The sequence below is a fragment of the Falco peregrinus genome, chromosome 1 (genome assembly GCF_023634155.1).
Source record: "Falco peregrinus isolate bFalPer1 chromosome 1, bFalPer1.pri, whole genome shotgun sequence".
NCBI lineage: Eukaryota > Metazoa > Chordata > Aves > Falconiformes > Falconidae > Falco > Falco peregrinus.
Window position 1 is genome coordinate 20,533,384 of NC_073721.1, and position 18,036 is coordinate 20,551,419.

At 40.0% G+C, this 18,036-nt stretch overlaps 1 protein-coding gene across 1 annotated transcript in view; it reads left to right on the forward strand.

The window, feature by feature from the left end:
• The window catches only part of IPMK (inositol polyphosphate multikinase), a 44,406-nt gene that overhangs the window by 9,784 nt on the left and 16,586 nt on the right, over positions 1–18,036 (forward strand). Inside the window, exon 3 of the mRNA XM_055793831.1 lies at positions 11,991–12,087. Within this exon, the coding sequence (XP_055649806.1) occupies positions 11,991–12,087 (97 nt within the window). The remainder of the gene's footprint in view (positions 1–11,990; positions 12,088–18,036) is intronic.

Here is an 18,036-nt window from a genome sequence, read left to right on the forward strand (position 1 = left end):
ATTTAAAACTGAGGAAAAGAGAATTTACAGTTGTTGAGGTTACCTTCGTGACTGCAGTTTCCTACAAGCTGTGTGTTTAGCACTAAGAGGTGGAGTGTTACTTGGGTTCAACAGAACAGGAGAAGGTCGCTGAACTGTTTTGAAATGGCAGCTCTTTCACTTCTGATTTCTGGCATTTGCTTGGTGGGGCTGTAACCTTCTGTTTACTGTGTGTCTGTGTTCTGAGTGTGGCATACTGAAGTTTTGAAGGTTGCTAACGCGGTAGCTAATAAACTGGGATTTTATGATTAGCAGATCAATAAATGTTCCTGTAAACTTTTACTTGAATTGGCCTTCTGCTTTTCAATGGTGACAGCGTGATGCTTGGGGTATGAGTAGTACACCTTGGCCCCTCATCCTGCCTACTGAAAACTGTCCTGAGAAGGCTCTTGCAGCATGGACAACTTCCAGTGCTTACATTTTTTGTCCCCCTCTGTTTGCTAGTGGCTGCGTATCAGAATTGTCATAGCTGGTTCTTGTGATGTTGCAAAGTCATGGCTCCAAGTAACATACCTGCAGTACTATAAGGTTTCCAAGGCTGCTGTAACACAACTCTGAGCTGAACTGTCGGATACCCTTGTCCCAGAGTGCAAGGGTAGTTTTGGGAGGATTGGAATGAAAAGGTGGATGGAGTTCTCCCAGTCCCAGCTCAGGTCTAGTAGCATTCTACCTCTATCCCGGGGCTTGGGAACCAAGGGATCTGATTCACCCCACGTAGCATCGGGAAAAGATAATCAGGCTAGTCAGCTGGCCCTTCTGGATAACAGATCTTCCACCCATTGCCAATTACTAATGGTTTTGTTAGCTGCTGTAGCAGTAGTCTGAAAGTTCAGGGTTCAAGCCCTGCTGCCATATAATATGAATGCAAGGAAGCGGTTACCACTGTAGATAATGGAAATTGTTTTTCACTTCTGTTAAATGTCCTGAAAACAAAGCCAGGATGTAAGACACACAAATAGCTCCAGCATGTAAAAGAGATTTACGTTACTTAGGTGAGAGTCAAGCACTTGAAAGCTAGGAAGTAATGGTTTCATGGTTGCCCGCACAATTGTTCTTCTGAACTTTTTGTTGGATGCATTATAATGCAGCTTTCAATAGGGCAATGACCTGTCTTTCTGTTTTGTTTCCTCTAAAGAACTTAGTAATTTTGCAACCTGACATAAGGCAGATTTAATATTGTTTGTGCAACTTCTTCTGTCTGTCTTGTAACAGTTGTTAGTCTTTGAGTTTGTGACCAGAGGATAACATGTTAGTGAAGACCCAATTATGTTAATATTCCTGAAGTCATAGTTTCTTGTGCTTCTGTGGTTACAGAGAAGAAACATGGGAAGTATGCCCCTTTGGACCATTATCAATAATCTTCTCTTTACTGTTTATTTCATTCTCAATAACCTGCCACTAGTCCTGTGCAGTGGCTTTTCATTACTGCTTGATGCTTGCTTGCTTCTTTTTTGCATTGTCTAATTCTAATTAGTATTCAAGCAGCTTAAGGCAGTGCAGAAGACTTCTGGTGACTTCCCTCCCCCTCCATGGTATAAAATCAAGCCAGCAGCCTGAAAGATGTGTTTTGGCCTGGAAGCTTTTGCATAGAGTTGCAAGAACTGACTCATAAGGCTCAGCCCCCTTTCAGACTATATAGCACAAATCACGATAAGGCAGTATGTGTTCTGTAAACTGTTCTCTGCTAGTGACGGAAAAAGAAGGGAATTGGGGAGGCAAAGTATGTCTTGCTTCAGGATGAATTACCCTATTTTGTGAACTCAGTTAATGGGTTTTATAGTCTTGATTTAGATTATTATCTTTGACTGAAAAAGGAGTGGATGATGGCCATCATGCTGCTATTGTGTACTAAAATATCCTTATCCTGTGATCAAGTCTCCAGCTAAGGTTCTGATTTTTCAGTCTTGTATGGACAAAGCTTGGAGAAAAAGGATGCCCGGTTTTCTTAACATCTTACATTGGGGATGCAGTGCTTTGCCCAAACATTTCTTTACTATTGCATTCAGAACTGTAGCTCAGTATCCTGAAGGGCTGTCTTTAGCCGTGTCTCATTCTGTTACATCCAGACCTGCTGCATTTCCAGTAAGAGGTAGCGGTACTGAAGTGTGCAAATTACCTGTTTGCAAATGTGGTGGGCACGTTCTGATACAGTCCATTTCTGCCCTTGGCAGCATTCTTCCTGCTGAGAAACTGACTGGGAGGGATTGTGTTCTGCAGGGGAAATAAGCAAATTTAAGTTCCCAAACCAGTGTGTGAAATTGCCTCACACTCTATACTTTAAACCATGATCCTGGACAAAAGTATTGTAATAAAAAGAAGGCCGCGCTGTACTCATCAGCTAATGAGAAGAAAATGGCTTTTTGACCAAATTGTGAAATACTGTCAGGATGTATTCAGATCTCTTTCACATTAGGAGTTGTCTAGGAGAGGTGAAGAATGAAGTGTAGGTCTAAATCTGCTGGGTTTCTACTACTGTCCTATAAACACTGACATTTTATGTACTTCAGGTCACTATTAAATGACTGAAAGCCTACTGTACCAGGACAGTAAGACTTAAAAAATACGGCAGATTTTTGTGATTCTTGCACCCTGTAGCAAGAAAAGCTTGAAGGGGATGCACTGCACAGTAGAAGGTTAACAGTGAGCATCTGTTCCCTGTGCTCCTTGTATGTTGTGTGCCACAGAATAATCTACAACCAGCTTTATTAAATCTTAAGAAAACCTCACAAAAGGAAACCATAAAGGGCCATTATTGCAATTTGATGCTGTTGGGGAGCTACTAGGTGGGGTAGCTAACAGGCTTGAGTAGTCTACAGTCGATGCTATGTAAGCAGGACAAAAAAACCCCAGTTCTCTTACCAACCTGATTTTTAAGCAATATTCCTTCCCGAGAGTAGATCTGGCTGAAAATAAAGCAAAAATGCATAGCTTTAATGTGCATATCCAAGTATGTTAAAATGGATTAAGTTAAAAGAGTACAGTGCTCCTTCTGTGTTAGTCATGCAAGCACTGACTTTTTCAGACTGGATCAAATACTGTTTAAAAGTGAATTGAGTTATGAATCTTTCAGAATATGGATCAAATTACTGAAGGTATGTTGGTGTTATACAGAAATACAGTACTTTGTGCATTTTAAGTTTATTTAAAAATAAGATATGGTTGGTAGGCTGCCAGTATGGGATTGAGGAAAGCATAGGTTGCCTCCTTGAAAGAAAAGGAAAATAAATTCAGTCTCTGAAAACAAGAATTCCAGTTTTCAGATTAAAAAAAAGGCTTTTAATATGAGAATATTGCATAAAGCCAGAACTGTGTATGTGTGGAAAGAGATGTGAATCTCCAGTGCATACGGTGGAAATGTAATGCAATGTTTTGGTGTGTTCTTGGTCTTTCAGGTACCAGATCAACCATAAGTAAATGAAAAACTCCATTAAATATTATGTTGAATGTCCCACTGTGTATATAACATGGTTGTTAAAATTCCGGTAATATCCGATACTTAGGGAGCAATTTGGTAGCAATTATTTTTCAGTCTTTGAGTATTTATTTTTCTGAGTGTGTGTATATTACATAAATATATGTATATATACACATACATAAATATATATGTGTTTATATAGGTGCAATATACACACACACATATATGTTTATATATATAAAAATCTTCTTGAGAAAGCAAAGCAAATGACTTTGCTCACCATGCCCGGGTGTAACAGAATCCACTTACCCAGATTTTTTTGCTCTGCCTTACTGGAGCAGACTCTGATCAAAGGATTCCTGAGGTTTCTTAGTGGTGTTATTGCTGGTTTTCTTTGTTTCCTCCTTTCCACCCCCGATTCCAGCACAAGCTAGCACTGCTGCTTTCCTGTCTTGACAGGGGTGAGCAAGGAGGTTGTTAGCAGGTTTGGGAAGCAACAGCCAATGTGCTTGTGCAGCAGACGAGTTAGTGAAAGGAAGATGTGGGCTCATAGCTGATTCTGTAACTTAGTTTTACACAGTCAAATGTATAGGTGGGACCCTAAAGAGTTACTTATTCAAAGTAAACAAAAAAATAACTCTAGTTATTACAAACCAGCTATTTTGATGTTAGTGTATGTTCTCTAACAACTGAAAACCACTCTACTTGGGTAGAAAACATCAGAATAGCTTTTGGGCTGTTAATTTTGATCGTCATGGAAGGAGCCATTGCATACTTCTCCAGAATCATAAGCCATCATGTAAAATTCCTGTTAGTAGGTACCATTCTTCTCTGTCTGTTAAAAAAAAATTAATAAAAATAGTAAAATGAAGAGGTTATTACTAGCTGCCTGTCTCTTGGCAAGTGTTCTCATGGCAAAGTAGAGCTCGTGCTGGCAGAGGAGCTTTTGATGTAGAAACTGAGACTACAAATCTGATGTAACATTTGCAGAGTAGTCCTTGAAATGATAATTTTGGATACCTGGCTGCAGGTGGGAGTTGAGTATTCTGGAGTAAGGGGTAGGGTATACTAGAAGATGGTAAAATACATAGTTGCTGTTAAAATGCAAATAATTTAGATGAACGAAATTGTCAAAATTAAGGGAAGCCCAAACAGGTGTTTTTTAAAGGAAGGTATTGACATGATTATTTTTTTTCAGGAGTATTGATGGTAGATGTACTTAAATGGCAGTTTCAGTGGAGTGCCTTGGCCTGGTAATGAGGCAGTAAGCCAACTCAGGGTGCTCAGCAGGCTGCAGGACCAGCTGGATGCTGACACTGCCGCAGAGAAGTGGATGAAAATGTGTGTTAAGAGTATGGTAGCCCTGGCTCTTAATTACCGTGAAGCTGCACCTTTAGGCTAATGCTGCAGTAAATTCTTTGTGAGGGCTGCCTTTTGCAGTATTAGGAAAAAACCAACCCAACATATGTCTGTCAGGACTTGGTTCCCCTTTCTGTCTCTTTGAAATGTAAAATTAAATTTTGCCTGTTTAACTGCTTCAGGGTTCCTCCCTCCCTTTGTTCTCTGTTGCTCCCTAGTTTGGATCTTCAGCTGTTATCAGATGGCTTTCCAGAAACAAAGGGTAATGCTTACTAATGTTCTCAGAAAGTGGGGCAGTCATGCTGGCTTATTTACCCCTTTGTCCTACTGTTCCGCCGTTTCACTTTCAGTGATAATTTAAGCTTCAACTCTTGAATAGTTGGTGTTGCTTAAAATACAGTATCTTGGAGCAGAAAATTTGTATGAAAAGACTCTTGCTGTTGTCTTTGTTCAACTTGATTTTGCATCTGTGAGGATTTGGGTATGTCAAGGTGCTGGTTTCGAACCAGGTCCATGTCTTCCCTTAAAATGCTAAATAGTATTCATGTTGCACAACTTAGTGCATTGCAGTAATAGAGCTGGGTTTTGGCACAACAGTTGTAAAGATAGATGAGAAAACTGGTTGTACCATACCTCTTCAAGGGAGGTATGAAGTGGCAAAGTGACTTGACTTTTTGTCTTGCAATTTGCTGGATCTCTCTGGCTGCTGGTAGCTTGAGTTTTTTGCAGTGGGTAATTTCAGGACAGCGTCACCTCAGCTCTGTTGGTAAGTGTTGTCAAACTAAGAAGGAAGAGTAAGTAAGAATGGGACAAGTGTGTTAAAATTGAAACTTCCTTATCAGGTGACCAATGGTAGTATGTCTTAACCACTTTTTGTTAGGCTGTCTTCTCTTTATTTTGGCCTCTAGTGGAGAGTACCTAATGTGAACTCTATTTCAGTCTGTCATATACGCACGTTGACATAAGTGAACCAAAGGAACGTAGATTCTGGAGTGGAGACCTTGATGTGTGATTTGCCATGTACTTTTGAATTACACTCATGTAAGAGTCTGGTAACCTCCTTAGGACACTGCTTAACAGGTGTTTGTGCTGTTGATGTAAATACAAACACCTACGTTTCCCTGTCTATATTCTTAAAGAGTTTTGGGTTTTTTTGGGTTTTGGGGTTTTTTGTTTTGTTAAGAAAAAGATGAATTGGATAGTGGTGCCTGAGGGGTCAGGCTTTGCACATTCTGAAGGAAAAATTCTCTGACTTCAAAGAGCTTTCAAGTTCATTAAGACTCTGGCTTCTATGCAGTTGAAGATCAATGTAACATCTGATTGTGCTAGTGAGTTGTGAACCTAGGAGAGACTGAAGGGCAAGAGGAAGCTCACTTCTGTGGCAAGCGATTTGTGATGAAACATGATCTTTAATTTTGCAATTTGACTGAGAAGGTCCTGAGGGCCCACCAGCCTGCTCGGCTCGGTGGCTTGCAGCAATTGTAGGCATGTGTGGGGAAATTATTTAAACTTGCTTTATTGTTAATCTTTAGTTGCCCAGGAATCGTGTGGAATGAAAGATGAGATGAGAGTTTGCTGTCTTGTGAAGGAAACAACCTTTTTCTGCTTGTGATGGGGTAGGGTTGTGTGCCTGCTGATGTCTTTCCAACTACATTACTGCCTTGCCTCTGTAGTAAGTGGTTATTGGCAAGAAAGAGGGACTGGATGATCTGTCTCTACCCAACTTAACTCTGACTGTTTCAGAGTGACTTGCTGCGTATGGTGTCTGTGGCTTTTCCCTCATGGCTCCACTGTGGTATTTGTTCAGCATTGCTCTGGTGGCTGTCTGACTGATGCCTTTTGGTTTCTTCTGTCTGCTGAAGTTTTGAAGCTCTGCCACATCCGCAGAAATGGGTCATGGTTTGCTTTGCCTCTTGTAAAGATGATTCCATGCCTGGGGCTGCAAATCTTGCTAGGGTCAGCCTAAATTTGACTATATAAAACATGTGGAAGTGGATGAAATAAGACATACTGTTTTTTTGGCATTGCTAGAGAATGACTGGTTGGTAAACATGACCAAATAAGTATCTCTTCAGGAGATTTCTGAAGCTTATTCCACATCCTTCATTTTTTTTTTTTTTTTGGAAGGTGAGATGGCTAACTCCTAGCTATTTTTTTTTTCCTGGAAGAAGGATTTGATTGTCACAAGTGTGCACCATTCTTAATTGAAAATCCACTTAGGTGATCAAATTGTGGTAATATATCCTGATTTGTTTGAAGCTTTTTTTTGTCTTTCTGTAGGCATCTTCAGTGAGAATACTGATGACAATCTCACGTATAGTACAGCTATATATTAGATAGTAAAATAAGCAATTCAATCTAATAGCATTTAGTGTAATGGCATTAACAAATATTTAACTTCTGGAATTACTCTGGTATAGATACTTGGAATTTGAGCAGAGCTGGCTCCAGTCATATTTGTGGAAACAAATACTATGGATGCTTGCAAGTCAAACTGTGATGGTACTACTTAGAAAACGATGCAAGGGCTATCTGAGTTGTAAAGCCAAGCAGATAGGAATTGCTAGAATCACAGCTGCTGTTTCAGCCTCAGTTTTTTTGGCCCTTGTACTTGCCTGGTGTAACTGGGTGATGTAGGAGCCCAGAGGGAAATGCACTGTGTGCTCAAGTAATTAAAGTCTGTAACATAATGCATACACATTGGGAGACAGAATTAAGATTGCACTATCACCTGTACATCTTGCATCTGCTACTGAGTGCGTGACTAATTAACTGCTCCCCACCCCCCCAGAACCCCCAAAAAAGCATTTGGGAACTGAACTCTGGCTGATGCTGGCAGCTGGCTGTGTATGCTGAGACTCTGCAAGCTATAGTGCTACTGCCTTTAGGGACAGTTTATGATAGCTGGCAACAAGAAAAGATAATGCTTCAAACTGACATGCTTAATCTGGTGTTAAAAGCTTCCTACTCAAATAGCTTTAAAATACATGCAAACTTAAAATACATATTCTTCTAAATCAACTCCTAACGTCCTTGAGAAGATTCTCTTTAGACTACATCTCAGTCAAGGTGGTATTTGCTCATCCAGACAATTAAAGGCGGGTCTGTACTGCCAGAACTAGTTTCCTGCTGAAATTCAAACATTTGTTTTACCCTCCCTTTGTTGTTTATGTGATTAGTGAGTCTTTAGAAAACAAGAAAACCTGAATGTCATGAATAAGGAAAAGAGCATTCCCATTCTCCCAAGCAGCCCCTGTTTGCATTAAAAAACAGATGAATCTGTTTGGATCAGACTTAACAAAACAAACAGAGCGTACTTTGGATTAAAAACTAAGGGATGGTAAATTTGCCTCGGAATTAAAAAGTCCCAAGTAACTGGAAATTATGACTTCATGGTGCCTATTAGACTATCTGAGCTGCCACAGGACATATCTGGGACATATTCTTCCTATGAGTTCGTTGCTGTAATTTGTAATGGTCATGTTGTAGTCTTCCAAATGTCAGCATCCTGTTTACTTGCTTTTAAGCCCAACAGTTATTAAATTTAATGTCTCCAGTTTGTGCTTTTGGAAGAATGTAGCCTGTGATACGTCGAATGGATACCTCCCCTGGCTGAGCTGTCACTGATTGTTCTGCAGTTCTTGATTTGTTGGATGGAGATGTTAAATACAGTTACTAGTAAAGCAGAAATAACTTAGATTTGTCAGCCTGTGCTGGAGAAGTGGACCTGTTGTTACATTAAAAAAAAAAAAAAAAAGATGGGGCTGCTTGAAATTAAATTGGAATATTGCCAATATAAGCAAAAATATAATGGCTTATTTCTAAAGGTTGTTCTGGGGTAAGTGCTAACTTGTCTCCTCCGTGAGTTTTCCAGCAATGTTGGTAGTGATACCTTTGGGTACCTTTGGGGGCGTAAGGTGCACAGTTAATTTTCTGTGTAATTTTAGGGATGGTTTTGTCATGTATAGATTTATATTTGGCATTCTGAACGATGCCTGAATATGTAGCTTGCTACCGGGTTGTATGGAATGAGAAGTGCCCGTGGCATGGGTGCCATTTGCAAGGTCCTTCTCTAAGGAGCAGAAGGGGTTCTCTCCTGCACAGAAATAAGTGTAATTCCTGAAATGCCTGGTTTTGTTGCTTTGCCCACACCAGATGACTTCCTCTGATCTTTATTAACTGAGTGCTTATTCTTGTTTGACATGCAGCTACATTACTGGCTGAGACTGAGGTCTATATTAAAGTCAAATAAGTGCTTTGTGTATGTTATGTCAAACTTATGAGGGGAGTTTATTACTGTTTCTGGGAGCAAGATAACTTCTTGAGAGACAGAAATAATGCACTTAGTTCTGTTATGCTGAAGTAATGATACTAAACACTGTATTACTGTGAGTTTTGTCTCAGTTTAAAATGTCTTGCATCAGTGTATTAAAGGATAGACTACTTGGAAGATACCATTCCTGGAGCTCTTTTCCTCATTTGGCCTTGATGTTGGCCTATTACACTGCATTATAAATTACCTGACTATCTTTTTTGTATCCTACTGTTTGAAATACGCAGGAGCATACTTGTAGGTAGTTGCTAAGTTCAATTGCCTAATGTTTGTGATTAAAGTCAAAGCAAGAGTAGTGACTTAAAAACATGGGAGGGGTCTCCTGACATGTCACTTGGTCAGAACCTTGTGGCCAGTAAGTTAAGCAAATGAGTTCTGATTATGTTTGCCTGTTTTTTTCAGCTGCATTCAGTGTTTCTTCTCCTTGTCTGTTGCACTTAATGCTTCCATCTCTCTCTCTTGTCCTGTCCCAAGTACATATATATGTTCCCCTGTAAAGGCTGTGATAATGCATGATGGTTGCTGCCTCTCAGATCTGCCTAAATTCACCTGGGAAAATAGTATTTGTGCTGGGTGCAATGCAGTTCCCTGTCTTAGCTATGAGGTGCTATGATAGTAAACTACCACAGTAAAAAAAAAAAAATAATTGAGATTGTAGTACTTACCTGAAAACACCCACAGCATGAAGTAAATCCACTGGTCAGTGCTTGGAGCCCTGGCCCAGGAACAGCTGTCTGTATGGTGGTGAGCAGTGAACTCTATTACAAAAGATAGTAGTGGATGGGTCTGTGCCTCAACATTTGCTTGGTGCTATTTTTTTTCTCTTCCACCCTGAATTTTTTTTTTCTTAAGTTAGTAAGATCAAGCCACATTGCAGTCTTCTGGTGAAAACACTTGTCTTCTGCTGGCAACATCTGAGGCTCAGCAAAGAAATGTTGCTTAAATGAAAATAAACAGCAGCGACTGATCCCAGGGACAAGCAAGGTTTTTTGTCTTGGGGCACAAGTGTATCAGCATACCAGCTTGTGTTAACTTGGAGGAAAAATAGCCCTAGACCTGTAGTCCTCAGGGCCTGTGAAAAGAGATCAGTGCCCTGTGCTTGGTAAGATAAACACCCAGCAACTTTTGTATGCTTAAGCTTAAGATAGGGACAGTAGTGGTAGAGGGTGTGGTGGTAGGTGTACGTCAGTGTTTTGCATCACCCTGTGGACGTATTTGTGTAGTTTGAGCTTTGAGGATTCAGCCTTCTCCTTAAGGTCTTTAAAATGGGGCTTAAACCATAAGCTAGTTAAAGGAATGTGTCAAATTGAATTATTTAGCATAAAGTCAGTGTGGATTTGGTTTTATCACCACCTTGGTCGCTGCCCAGTACAGTGCTGGCATAAAGGTGTCAGAATTGTGGCTGGTACAAGCCCAGGAGAGGGTTTTAAATGTACCTATAAAGGCTGTGGAACACGGGTGCATTTGAAGCACACTGGTGATCTGAGTTTGCCCATTTGAGATTTCTGTGATGAAAACTAAATGTAGCAGAAACCCGCGCTGACTAATTTTAACATTCTGCTGCTGCATGAGGCTCTGTCTAGAGTTACATGGCATTGGTGGTCATAGCTGAGGCTTGCCTTGATGCTTTAAAATAGTAGCTGGACTTCAGGTCTGGGGTTTTTTTCCCTCCCTGGGTGTATTAATATTACAACACTAAAGGCATGTATTTTGTGATACGTACATTTTGTAGTTTCTGTTGCAAGATACTCTCCCACCATGGTTAAATGTGGATCTCGGTGCAATGAGCTGAGCTAACTGCAGAGCTCTGTTAACACCTTAAATGTTTTATGTTGCTTCTGACTGCACTCCTGTGCATTGCGTGCTGAAGTAAAAGCAAAATTACCAGCTTGCCCTAGTCGCTCCTGTGCAGCGCCTGTGGTATTGCTGTGCAGCTGCTGCAGAGTTGAGGGACAGGACGTGAGTGATACGGTCAGAAGTAGGGTAGGTGCAAGGGGGTTAGGATGGGATGGTTCCTACATGCAATAATAATCATTGTAACCTGTGCTTGTGTGGATATAGATCTTTTGGTCTGCAAAGCCTGCTGAACCATCTTATAGGCTATCGCCTACACCTGTAACTAGATCTTCGGGGAGAGTGGGGGGAATCTGGTCAAGGGGATGGTTTTAAATCCTCTTAGCAACACCACTGCAAACTGGTGACAGTCATGTGATCCCATAGCAGATAGTATCCAAGGCTTCATTTGAACCCTGCAAAGAACTACTCCTTCAGGAATATAAACCAGCTGCTGTTCCCAAACTGTTGTTTTTCTCATGGAAGTTGAAAAGAATGTTGAAAACAGTAAAGCAAATAAAAAAAAAAATTTGATTTGTGCATTGTTTGTGTAATGTAGTTACAGAATGAGTTGTTTTGGAGGAAATGAGGAAGTACTATCCGGTCTGAGCTTTTTTTATACTTTACCTGATACAGCTTAAAAAGCTTTGGGAATATGATGCAGTGTAGTAATCCTGTACAATCTCGGATCCAGGATGGAAGAACACCCATGTTGCTAAATAGGCTTGATGCTAACAACTATAGTTTAGATTTTTATTCAAGGTAAGACGTAAATTATTCTTAGAGTTGAGGCATCTTTTCCACTTTTAAAATTTGAAAGAACGGATACCATTTATTTATGTTGGACTATGATAATTATAATCTTCATCTTGTGTGGCTTTTAAATGTGAAGTAGAAATCTTAAACATATGAAAACAAAGACTATAGGAAATTATAGTTATGGGACAATTGGAAGTATAAAATGAATGTTCTAAACTGATGATCTCTCCACCCCTCCCTAATGTATTTCAGGTTTATGACTCCAACTGTTGCGACAGCATTCTTCTGGAGCTGCGGGAATATCTGCCAAAATACTTCGGTGTCTGGTCACCACCTACTGCACCAAATGGTACTGTTCTAATTTTATCTGTTAATCCAAACCTCCCAGAAAAATCTTCTAGAGACTGATTTTTGGCAGTTGCGAGCTCTGTGGGACTTTTTTTGGTTTTGGGGTTTTTTTGTTGTTTTTGTTGTGTAACCCACTGGCGTTCCCTCCCCTGTTCTAGTTTGCAGTCCTCTGACTGGATTAGGTTTTTGGAGCCTTTCCTCCCAGGGCAGATGGGACATGGCTGTTGGTATGGCAAATGTTTCCTGAGTTGCTGGATCTGATGCATATTGCCCTGGAGCTGCTGCCTCTGTCTGGGTCATGCTGGAGGAGTGGGCTGGTTGCATTTTTATGTCTGGTCAGGCCATCAAAGCAAGAGGCAGGTGCTGAGTGGGTGTGTAAGGAAGGAAAAAAAAAAAAAAAAAAAAGGATAGGTTGGGGCCTAAGGGGAGGCATTCAAACTGGAATCTGCTGCTGGATCTCCAGAGGTTGGATCCCATTGTTACGCTGTATCATGCAAAGCAGTTACTGGGGAAGCTGGGGAGCTCTGCTTGTCACCCTCTGTTACTGCTTTGAATGGAACAAAGCTCTGCTATCTTAACTTTGTGTTCGTATAACATGTTAGGAGTCAGGAAGAAAAAGATTTTTTGGGAGAGCAATTGGATTTTGAGACAAAAGAGATATTATTGATGTATTTAAAACAGAAACTAGTTTTTCTTCTGAGGACTTCTCTTATACTGGGGAATTGGAGCTTCTGGAACATACAGAAACAAAAGGATGACTCTGAATGTATTTAAATACATGGGCACCAAAACTACATGCTGTGCTCCTTTAATATAGCTGTCGTCTTATGCTGTCACTTGATAGACTTATTTTCAAAAGGGAGTAATAAAACAGCATCCAAAGACACTGTTTAAACTCTGCAGAAAGAAATGCAAGGAAGATTGTGGTAGTACCCAGCACTTTCTTGGCTCAGTTTTGCCTTCATGCTTTCATATCTGGCATTGACTCAAATAGCTGTACTGGAGCTATCTTTTTTCCTTCCTGTATAATTTTGTGTGTGTTGTGGAGCTCACTTAATGTCCCCTCCAAATTGGAAATCAATTTATTCTATTCATGGTATGATCTTAAGATCTAAAAACGTATGGTCTAGCCAAGATACAGTACTTGAACACATCCTGAGTTAACTTCGGGAATTCACTAGCACAGTGTGCCATGGGGCTGAATTTTGGCAGGTCTCTACCAGGAATCCACACATAGCCAGTAGGAATCACTGTTTAAAGGAAGAGTAACTTTAGATTTTGTTTGGTCTGCTTCTTGAAAAGACAATGCACAATCAGGAGTCCTCTTCATAGAAAGCTATGGCGGGAGTTCAAACAAAACACTCCATTGCCAACTCTGTTATCTGTAGTATTAATGAGTTTTGATTTCTATCAAGACTACACAAATACATTGGAGATGATGGAGTTTAACAGAATGCACACATGCTGGGTACATCCAAAGTTAAGGAGGTAGTCATTCATGTTGGAAGTCATTGGTTGGTTAGCAGGTGTTTGCAAATGCGTTTTGCTAATGCCAGGTGCAAAGGAAGACCCATGATGCATTTGTGTGTGTCTGTGCACCAGTGCTTGGTACCAGAGACTAAAAGAATTGGCAGTGTTGCATAAAAAATAGGAAAAGACTGCATAAAAAACAGGAAAAGAAATTTAGAAAAATAGGAAGAAGGGAAGTAACCACACCGAGCAAGGGACATAGAGAGACTGTTTTGGGGAAACCATGGATGGGTTTGTTACCTGTCTGCCCAAATTAACTGTGGGTTAAGCTCTTGCTTAAATGATTGAACAGTATATTTAGCTGCTGTGGTGTGTCTCGGTGACATGAGATGAGAGAATCTTGACATTGGGAGCCTTTGTCAGTCCCTGCTTTACAGATTCTGGGGATGCAGCTCCATATAATCTCTGAGTAGTAAACCAAATAATTCCTTATTGTTCCTACATTGGGCATAGGTGACTTCTAAAAAAACAAATTCAATTAAACAATTACCAGTTACCAAACTGTTTGCTGCATGTTCTGAACTGTACCTATCTTAATTATTTAAGTGTGTGTGTGTAGGAGCAATGGCTTGCCTGGTTTGATAGGACAGTGTTGTTTCTTAATAAAAAGATTCCTTATTTATGAGATAAGGAAGAAGCAGGACTCCTTGGTAGAGTGGTGTTGCGTATGTGTAGCGTCATAGTTGTTATCTTGGGCACAGGGTTGAGTGTCTCAGTAGGTTCATACAGATATGGAGAGAATCACAGGCTTGTGGTAAGAAAAAAACCAAGAGTAACTTAATCTAGGACCACTCTGAACTTCATCTGTGACAGTCTCTGAGTTTCCATGTGATGGGTGACCAGGAGCTATGGTGGGTAAGTTGAAGACAAGGAGTTTATTTTCTTGGAGAAATACTTAGGGAGAAGCTTCAGTCTTCTAGGCTGAAAATGCAGATGAGTGGATGGAATTGCTAGCTAAAAGGGGTTAAATGTATTAGGTGTAAATGAGGATATAGGAAGCATGACAGAAAAGATGGACTGATATTCACAGTATCGATAAAATATCAACGTTAAGAGGACAGTTATTTTACAAGTTGCATACCATACTACTGCACAGGGGATAGAGTTAGAGGTGGGTGACACTCGGTCTCCCTAAGCTAATCTAAAATTGGAGTGAGACAGTTTGGTTTGAAATTTGGGTTCACTGGCGTTGTGGGCATTGGGAGTTTATTAATGAAGTGGAAGAGTTGTTATAAAGATGTAGGAGCGATGTCGAGCTTTTTGTATCTCCTGCTGAGAGGTCTGGTTTTTGCTGCCTACTTGTTGCCTCTGCATATTTTTTTTTTTAAGTAACTTTACTGCTGCTCATTTCATACTGTACTCTTGATTTTTATTGCCTAAACTGAGAACAGGGTAGATAAATATAAGCCAGCCTCAAACTTTTCTTTTCTTCCCTTGTTGCTGGGAGTAACTGAGGCTTTCCCCTGCTTATTCATATGTTTTGAGAGATGTCTTGTAAGTTATGAGAAGTCAGATGCTTCAAGTTACTTTGTCACTTCTGATTCCAGTGAGGACTGAATGCATCAGCATGTACGTGCTGAAGTCTGCAGTGGTTCATGTCATGCATACTTGCTGAATGAATGTTGGTGGTGTTGGTTTGTCTCCTTTGGGAGTGCAATAAAATATGTAAATAGTAAGTGAAGCCACGTCTTCCTGCCATCTTCCCTGCCCCTGAAAAACAGAAAGGCAGAGGGTAAGCCTCTGAGGAATGATTTGTTTAATTTCTTGAGATGTATAGTCAGGATTACCTACCAAAGCTAAGATGCAAAAATCCTTAAAATTATTTTCTCTGTAGGAGATTTTAATATAACCTGGTTTTAGATGGCAAATGCATGATGTTCAGAAACACATTGCGTTAGCAGTGTGCTACATAATAGTATAGAAAATCTGAACTGCTTGGAAAATCTGGTTTTTTGTTTAACAAAACAAGGAGAGGAAGGATAGTGTGCTAGTTACCTAGGCTGAGCTGCAGGCTTGTTGATGACCTTCAGAAGGACACTTGGGGGTCAAATCCTCAAAGACAATGAGAGCACCTGACTTCAAGGTGATACCTACCAATGTTTCCATCTGAAGCTTTGTTTGCCTTAGTCTTAATGCTTCCAGATACTGTAGGGGGAAACGTTGCAAGTTGGGGTGTGTTCTGATACTGTGGTTTTGGGGTCTCTTTCAGTAGCCTGTTGAACACAGTGCAAATAACTGAACAGTGCCAGGAAAAATGAAGCATAAACACATGATGCATTTTTTTTTTTATGCTGTACTGAGGAAAAATAGCTTGGTATAATGCTTTATCTGTGGTGGCAGCATTGTTTTCCCTGCAAGGACAAAAAGCTTTTTGAGAGTGGGAGTGTGCGTTGAACAGGTGTAATGTAATCTTAATTCTGAGCTTGCACTTAGCTTATGAGGAAGATTTAAATAATAATTCTAGAAAGTGTGAGAGAGATGAGTCACTTAGAATAGTTTACAGGCTTTGCCAAGTAATTAGTGTTTCCCATGGTTAGTGTTAGCTCCTAAGTTATTTTAATGCTTAGTTTTTTAAAAATAGTAATTGTTACACTTTTAGGTCAGTAAGAGATGATCTAGCTTAATAGATCTGAAATGGATGGGGAACTGAAAAGTGACAGATATTTAGAACTTCTAAATATTTGGGAGGTGTTGAATGTTGGTGCTGTATGCTTAGAAGAGGGATTTGGACCAGTGAGACAGAGGATGGCAGATGACCACAGGCACTCAGTCATGCTCTTTCCATTGAAGGCATTTGTAATCTTGTCCACTTGTTGTCTGAAGGGAAGTATGCTAGGTTTTGGGAGACTTAAGTTCTTTTTAAGCTAGTTATTTTTATGGGCTCACTCTTTGTTGTGTTATAGAAATAGATGTTGCACACTATATGCAGTTAGATTTCAGGGTTGATAAAAATATTGCATCTAAACAATTTGTACAATTTGTGGCAACTTGCAATTTGTATAATTTTGGTTTTGTAACGGTTTGAGTCAGGAGGTGCTCACAACATAATCCAAAGCATTTTGGAGTTGGTGGTAAAGGAGCGCAGCCATTTTCTGAGATGTTTTTGTTTTTCTTTCCCCACCTCCCACGGCATACCTTTGTCTCAGTGCTTTTGAGAGCTAGGCACTGAAAAACTTGAATTTCATTTAGTTGTTTTCTGGATTGTTTTAGAGCGATGACACAAATCTATTGATTACAGTGATTTCTGTAATATGCAAAAAGGATTGAAGTGTGGTGTTTAGATTTTTACAATTTTTGTTTTAATAACAGATAGCTAACAGGTTGTATGGACTCCCTTGGATTTAGTAGCAATTCTCCAAAACCCCACAAAAGCTGTGTTAATATCTGACTGAATTAGATCAGTGTATAAAAACTTTAAACAGAAGATGTGGCACCTGCAGTTCAGGTGATGCTTTCCCTACTAGGAAGTGTATTCTCTATTTGTCCTGGTTTTCCTTAGGGGATATCTAGTCAGCAAATACAGAGTATGTTTGCTGCCTGTGGCTTCTCAAAGTTAAGTATGAGTTACTTTAGCTGGGCATCCCTGCAGTTGCAGTTACCTGGTTTATGGGTGAGCTAGTCTATAATTAATCTCTGGATTGATTCTGTAGCCCAGAGGACATTGGAAAGGACTGTAAGCTGCAGTGAGTTAGGAGACTGGATTTTTATAAAGTAGCGTATTAGTTTCACATGCTTTCCCGAGAATGACTTTAAATTAACAATATGCTTAGTCTCATTTATACATAAAGCAGGCATCTAAGAATTAAATAAAACCTATTTCAGATTGATACATAAGTACTTTGGGGAATTGGGCATTTGATCGTGATGGTGTAAAAAGTGAAGCTTTAAGTAGGACTTACTAAAGTAATAAAAGCGCCTCCTGCTTCTTACCCGTAAGAAAGTGTTTCTGCTTATTAAGTGGAAATGGAATATTGCTTGTTCCCTTTATCTTGACTTGTAACTGGTTTTGTTACCTGTCTGTACAGCAGACAAGTAACTTAAAACAAGCCACTGTCCCTCTTCTCTCTTAAAACTGGAATTCATTTTGCTTTCTTTGGCAATCTCATTTTAGGTTATGCTGCAGGAATGGGGAATACTACAATAGTTTTGTGTATTCAGATTGCCCTAAAGCCCAAGAAACACACTGATGTAACAGGCTGTACTTGAAAGAAAACCAAACTTCAATGTGAAGTTTGTGGCTGATAACAGATTGATTTGCAGACACTGATGGGAAGAATGAGATGTGTGTTAATGCTGTGTCTTGTCTTGGTGTCTGTTGTGTGCTGGCAAGTGCCGGAGATCTGTGCAACCTTGTCCAAGCAGAGCTGTCAGTCAAGCAGTTACTGAATCTTGTGTTTTTGCTGTGTTCTGGCAGTCGGCA